Genomic DNA, 7,500 nt, shown 5'->3' with positions numbered 1-7,500 from the left:
AAGGAGAGAGGAAAAAAAACATAAGAAAAGCCCACCTGTGTGTGAACAGAAGGAGAAAAGAAAGAGAGATGTGGAGATGGCTGATTATATTCGGACTGTAAGTTGAACCCTGGGGTGGTGGGCACTCTAGGGTGGGGTAGGCAGCATTAGTGGCCATTGTCCCACGGAGCACAGGGTACTGGTGTTGGCTTACAGGGGTGTGGTGCGGGGGTGGGGGGGGCATCAGGGCTTTAGAGCTTTACACTTTGCCTGGGAGGGCCACTCCCACACTGAGAGGGGTTTGGGGGGACGTGAGGTATGTCTGCATCTGGATCTCACAGAGATTGGATCGTTATCAGGGGCACTGTAGTTTTTTAACGGCTATCTCCAAAGTCTCTGGTTGTGGTGTACTGGGCGAGGAGCCATATGTATCTCTCTCTCTCTCTCTCTCTCTCTCTCTCTCTCTCTCTCTCTCACACACATGCTGTGTGTGTGTGTGCTTGTGGTGAGTGTGTGTGTGTGTGTGTGTGTGTGTGTGTGTGTGTATGTGTGTGTGCATGTGTGTGTGTTTGTGTGTGTGTGCGTGTGTGTGTGAGTGTGTGTGTGTGTGTGTGTGCATTTGAGTGTGTGTGTGTGTATGTGTGTGTGCATGTGTGTGTGTGTGTGTGTATGTGTGTGTATGTGTGTGTGTATGTGTGTGCGTGTGTGTGTGTGAGTGCATGTGTGTGTGTGCATGAGTTTATAAGTTACAGTCATGTCTCAGAATCCACTAATACACACATACACTGCATACATTGGATACATATGTTATAAAGAGTGTAATACTTGGCATACGTGGCATATGGAATGTACTGTCTAGTATTACACCATTAATGCTTTGGATTACATGAACAAATCTTCTTGACAGAGATGTAATGACAACTGAACGACAAAAAGCTCAAACAAAGCCAGTCTGGAATGTTTACAGGTCAGGTTGCTAGTATTCATGCCTGCGCTATAAATTCTATTAATGGATAAGTACATCTATTCATTAGTGTACGACACTCAATTCTTACCAAATACATGTTTTTTTATTTTTGAAAACGATTTTGAAGTTTGAGACAATCTTTGCCTTTATCTGTGTTCCACTCAAATGGCCCACAGGGATAAGGTTTCAAAAGAGGTTATGGGGTTCATGCAGACATGTAACAGCAAGCCTTTTATGTTAGTACTTTAGGCTTATTATTTTAGACAGAAAAATATTGTTATAGTCTCAATTCCAGTATATTATCATATATATCATTTCATCCATGTCACCTCAATAGCACTTGATACATCTTGTGTGATATAAATGTATAAAATCGCATAAAAAATACAGTTGAAACCAAAATATGTGTGTGTTCTTTCCAAAGTAACTTTGCTTTAAAGTTGTTGAATCATGATGTTATCAGCCATTTGCAAATGTTCTAACATGTTTCACTGTGGTCCTGCTATGCTGTCCTTGCGTGTCTTGAAACAGATACTATTTATGTTATATTGTAGTTAATGCTAATTAGATTACCTATTGCATAACAAAACAATGTTTTATTCCTCCTTATGATTTTCCTTGGATGCTGCCTGTTTTTGCTGGGAGGAAACCGCAACAGTGGGACGTTGGACAGCGGAATGCGGCCTTTTCCAGATCCGTTATCTCCAGAGCCATTATTTCAGTCGATAAATGGGTGGTGTCCCCCTACACACACTCCGAAATAACTACACCCCCACCCCCACCCTACCCCCACCCTCAGCTCTAGCCATGAAGCAAAGCAGAGCAGCACTCCAAGAAGAAGTTCCAGAGGTCACCCAGTGACACAAGAATGGAGCCAGAAGCTGGTCACCATGGAAACCCTGGGGGTCATGTGAAAGAACACTCGAGATAAAGCATCTAAGAAGTAAGGAGCCTGCAAGAGGGTGGCCGCACTTAGAACAACCAGAATTTTGCTCATTAGCAAGTGGACTAGAACTTTTGGCCCAAAGTCATCCATGTTCCCCAGACGTTCCTTGGACACAGAGTGAAACAGCTTCCACTGTTTTAGACGCTTCCCTTCTGAACCGCCAATGTCTGAAGTACTGACATTATGAAAATATTGCATTTTTAACCAAACCTTATTTTTTCTTGTCTAACAGTAGGCTGTGCTAGAACTCTCTCACACTTGTCAGAGAGGTACTATATAAATGAATAAGTGGCATTGTTCCTCCACTCTGCACTGCGTGGGCTGATTTGAGAGATGTGGGATGGGAAAGTCTATTATAAGAGAACAGGAAATGGTGTTACACGCCACTTCAGAAGTAGTCAACTCTTTAACAGCCCCTGCAACTTCCATCTTCCTCTGATACCTCCACCCCCAGTTCTGAGTTGTGGGATTTCAGGCTTAATGTACTTCCTGTAGTGGGTCAGCGTTTGATTTAGAGGGTTAGCATAGAGACTGGGGTGTATCTTATCAACGTGCTGGTGCCAACCCGTGCGTGCGTGGGGCAGTCAGCAGTCTTGGTTCTCAGGAGGTCGTCAAACAGGCGTTTATTATTGCGTGACACGCAGAGGTTTCCTAAGGAGCGCCCCCTGTTTTTAATCGGAGGGAAATTCTTCTGGCAAGTAGGTGGCCTCGGCAGGTTGAATGCAGTGGTCAAGTCACTTACTAAACTCCGTTTAGGTTTTTTTTTTTTACTATTTATGTAAAGTGGCTATTTTTAAGTGCATATAACCTATATGATGATGTTGTTAAATGTAAATTGGACTGATGCCCATTTTACCAGAAAGAACGACAAAGTCATGTAAAAATCAAAAGTGATTTTTGAATGAATGAAGTAGGCAAAAGAGTGACATGCAAATGCATATAAACTGAAATATGAATCATTTTGTGGTAGCCTAACTGGTTGCGTCAAAGAGAGAAAAAAACGCAACAGGTGGACCTGCAGGGTTTGGGCTCAAGCTTTGTGCACGCGCAAGGGTCTGTGCATGGAAAGCGGAGCAACAGGGAGAAGAGACAGAGAGAGAGAGAGAGAGAAAGAGAGAAAGAGAGAGATAATTTACACAAGCAATCGTTCAAAGTGGTGCGACCTGTGTTATATCTAACTGCTGTGGCTAGACTTGCCATATATTCCTGAGGTAACAGTGTCATGTCATTGAATATTTATGCGTGTTGTACATCCCGGAAGAAGCGGTAAAAAAAACTCTTCGGGGGAACAGGTTGGAATTCACTGACTATTGGAAGACGCCTGGGGAGTGGAGGAGAGGAGAGAGAGAGAACAAACACCTAGACACTCTTCTGTTGGCGAGAGTGAAAGGAGTGTGGCATTTCTTCCCTATGGAGTGCATGTAGTAAAGCCTATCCGACCGGATCGAAGAGGAGGAATCATTTCCATAGACAAGGAACCGGGGGAATAAACATGGCTCCAACTACATTGCACTTGTGCCTTTTGGCACTGTTTTTCCCGATACAGACTGGCTACGGATTTAACATTGATGTACGCTTTCCTGTAATCAAAGAAGGCAAAACCAAAGGCAGTTTATTTGGATTTTCCGTCGCACAACACCAGCAGACGCAAAACTCGAAACGATACCTGTAAGTACAAATCATGCACACACCGCATCGACTCACCCATCAGATTTACAATATAAGGGAGGAAATCATCAATTTAATGATATTCATTAAAACAAATGCTAGTGGGCCTGTAAATGTCACATTAGCCTATTCCAAAGTGATCCACGAGTTAAGGGAGACGCAAAAACAGTTTAAAGCGCATTTTACCTGTTCGTCCCCAACCTGGTTTGTAAGTAGTATTTTTTAACCAGACGAATACGCTCAGCGCCCTGTCATGTATCATACTACGGGCTTTTGTAACACCTGTTGTCCATTCGGAGGTTGCGTTTAATATATGGTAGGTGTATAGTCTAATTTAGACAATAGCAACACTTCCACCACCCGCTGAGGTTCAGACTTAATACATCTAATTAACCTACTTACAGATAATTCCATCGGGGAGATTAACTTGGTGTGTCAAAATTTTGAGGGAAGGAGAACTCAACGTGTCTGGATGCCGGGCAAAAATTGATGGAAGTATTTTAATCCTTTTGTTTTTTATGCAACGCAGGCGATTTGCAGTCTAAATAGGTCGTTTTAGACTTAAGGCAAAGTCTGCCTCATGGGCTGTGAGTGCACAGCGAACAGTTTTAAAAGGGCTTGGCTTTAAGTCTACCTGTAGCTCCAGGTGAAACAGGTGGGCCGGGTGGTGTGGTTTGCGCTGTACCCACATGCAAGAGAAAATGTGCCCTCAAGGCGAGAAATCTGTAGCGGGGCGGGAAAGAGCCTCTCACAGGGTTGAATAGGCAAACCGGTCCATCTGCGTCTTCTGTATAATATTGTCTTTGAGTTGACGGTCATATCTTAAGTAAACGCCGTCTTCTGTGTTAGTTATTTCGAACGGGACATCCCATTTGTATTGCGTCGTAACTCTGCGAGTATCGTCTTCTTTTTACTTTCTGAATTTTCCTAAACTGTTCTTCTAGATTCTTTGGGTCTATTAGGTATCCAGGTTCTTTAAGGTATGCTATTACTATGGATACACTGAAAGTATTTTTGGCATACACAAAAAATGCACAGGGTACATAGCTTTACCAGCGCGTTTAGTCATTGGTTCTCGGCTTGTTCAGACTCGACTTATTCTGGCTGCCCTGAGAGGCTAAATGAGCACTGGTCTGTAATTTCCTCCCCCACTATTTACAAAACAATTTAGCTTGCCATGGTATTTGTAACACACAGGAAATGTACATACGATACGCTGTATAGCGCAGTGTTATACAGTTATTAGCCGTGGGTCATTTTGAATATCGGGCTGATCATGCATACCAATCTACGGCCACGACTTCTCGCTCACCTCCCCTGCTCTCTCTCTTTCTCTCTCTCTCCCCTCTCTCTCTCTCATGCTTGTTCTCCCCCACCATTTCCTCCCTTATTTGGGATTTCCTGTGTCCAATTAAGACTGGACCTGATCGTCCTCTTGCATCTGAAGTCACTTCAAAAGCTTGCGTAGATTCCTCTCTGCCTGCTTGTTTGTCTGTTTGTTTTTTGTTGTGAAGATGAAAAAAAAAGACTCCAATCCCTGCTGGACGTTGTAGGAAGATGAAGGGATAAGGGACACGACCTTAATAACGAAGCTCTGGCACAGCTTGTGGTATCACATTTAGTAGATTTGAACACAGTAGCCTACTTTAAAGGTACAGTCCTCGATTCTGGCGAAAGGTTGAGCTCATCAGCCAATACCCTTTGAAGCAAAGTTGTTTATTGGCTAGAATAGTGTATGGCTTGGTCCAAGCAGTTTATTTTGTTTCCCAATTACAGAGCCAGGACTGTGCACGAACCCTGGAGTTTTTTGAGTGCACACACTGGACAGACAGACAGTTGAATGTGAGGAGAATTTAGCTGAATTCAACGTAAACTTTAGTGGGTTGTGATTAAAGACTTTTGTCTTAGTGTGCCATTCATGATAAAGTCCATATCATATCATAACATAATAACACAGGACATTGATTTTCAATCTACTCAGAGACTAGTGGCTAGAAAGTTTTCCTTTGGCCCAATGGCAATATTTCTCTTCGGGTTTCACACAAGCCACAGGTGCGTTGTTTGGTCAATAATAAGTCTGACGTTCTTTGTTGGGACTGACGTTCCTCCTCTTAAGCTGTGGACAATATAAGCAAGGACAGACCAGCATGTTGTGCTTGTACGTACTTGTACGTGCGTACGTGTACGTGCCTATACATAACCCATCACTGTGGTTCACTTCAGGGTCAGACTATATATAACCCCCAAAAAATATCTTCACACTTATTACTGAGGTTTTATTAACATCATTTTGGTGAATCCATTGTGTTGGTTTCATGAATGAATGGAATAATGAATGAATGAATGAATGAATGAATCAATCAATCAATCAATCAATCAATGAATTAACCAGGAAGATAAACAGTATTCCTTTCCTGATGATTGTATAGCCAACTCTAACTATAGGTGTACGTTTTGTGTCCGCAGTGCTGTTTGGCTTTGAGCCACATGTCAAACAGGAAAAAAGTCCAAAGCACTCAGCTACATTCAGTATAGGCAGCTACTACTAGTTCTGTGAAATAAGATGCTGAAGCAGAGAGATTCACAGCTTCAGATTATATTCATTGAATTTTGTTGTGAGAGTGTTGTGTTGATGATGGAACCGTGCTGTGATTTTTGTGTTGATGAAACCTGCCATGGAGGCCAGTCATTTGGGTATAGTAGACCAGTGTTGTTGTTGCAAAGCTGTTCATCTCTGATTACAGTACCCCCTCACAGAACTCGGTTGAACAGTTCTAAATCTTGAATTTAAATTAAATTAAAATAATTTGGTTATTAGTCTTCATTATTTTTCACTTGGTTTCTTCATTATTAAATTATTCAAACTAAGATGGCGCAAAGACAGTCAGAGCCGTCTGATTGAATCATGTAGAGTCGGGGCTGTGCTCTGAGCGCTGTGACGATGAGAAGGTCTGGTGGAGGGGGAAGAGTCAGTCAGTCAGTCAGTCAGTCAGTTAGTCAGTCAGTCAGTCAGTCAGTCAGTCAGTCAGTCAGTCAGTCAGTCAGCCAGTCAGTTGGTCAGGGCACAGATGAGTCTGGGTCGATGAGAATGTCTGTTGGAGGGGGAAGAGTCAGTCAGCCAGTCAGTTGGTCAGGGCACAGATGAGTCTGGGTCAATGAGAAGGTCTGTTGGAGGGGGAAGAGCCAGTTGGTCAGGGCACAGATGAGTGTGGGTCGATGCAGCAGCCATGCGCTAACTCCACTGGGAGACTGAAGTCAGACTCCGTAACTTTAGAGAGATGGAGGGAGGGAGAGAGACACATGGTGAGGTTCCGAGGTTCATCTTCCTCTGAGACCTCCCAGAGTGAGAGAAGGGGGGTACCTTGATTCAAGAAAAAGCACATGGAAATGGAGAAAAAAGGAAAAGAATAAAAGTAAACAATGAGGGACAAACATCAGAACTCTGGAGGAAGCAAAAGTGCATGAAATGTGCAATTTAGAAGCGTTTGGTTTTTCTGTGAAGTTTTTTATATAGTGCGCTTTATAAAGCACGTTTAAAGGTTATCAATAGGACAGTACTCTTCATATTACCTTAAGAGGTTCTCCTGTGTGAAAAACAGAATGTAGACTTCAGCTCAGACGAGTGCCACCACGTGGGCTTGAACCCGCAGCAATCCCTCATCCCAGTTTTATGTTCAACATTTTTTTGGAGATCTGAATCCAATTAGAAATTCCTCCCTTCTTTCGCAGCCCTATAGACACAGAGAGTCACGAAGCAAGACAAGAGTTGCTAATTAGAATCAAAAGAAGCCACAGCATTTAGTGGTCACATGTCGTGTGGGAATTGAGTGGTGGAGTGGGGTTTGAGGTGGGGGTTGTTGGGGTGGGGGTGAGGGGGGCTGTTGGGTGAGAAGGGATGAGAGAATATGAAAGCCAGGCCCCCGCCATAGTCTTCCTAAGC

General features: G+C 43.3%; 1 protein-coding gene across 2 annotated transcripts in view; it reads left to right on the top strand.

Moving 5' to 3' along the window:
* The first annotated feature begins 2,912 nt into the window (after nucleotides 1-2,912).
* Nucleotides 2,913-7,500, top strand: part of itga3b (integrin, alpha 3b) — a 51,487-nt gene continuing 46,899 nt past the window's right edge. For both annotated transcript variants that reach the window (XR_004162959.2, XM_031560996.1), the window contains exon 1: nucleotides 2,913-3,560. Coding sequence is in view for 1 of the 2 variants with exons in the window: in XM_031560996.1 (XP_031416856.1) it covers nucleotides 3,385-3,560 (176 nt within the window). In the remaining variant the exon portion in view is untranslated. The remainder of the gene's footprint in view (nucleotides 3,561-7,500) is intronic.

Source organism: Clupea harengus, chromosome 23, assembly GCF_900700415.2.
Source record: "Clupea harengus chromosome 23, Ch_v2.0.2, whole genome shotgun sequence".
Lineage (NCBI taxonomy): Eukaryota > Metazoa > Chordata > Actinopteri > Clupeiformes > Clupeidae > Clupea > Clupea harengus.
This window is presented reverse-complemented; position numbering and strand designations above follow the sequence as displayed.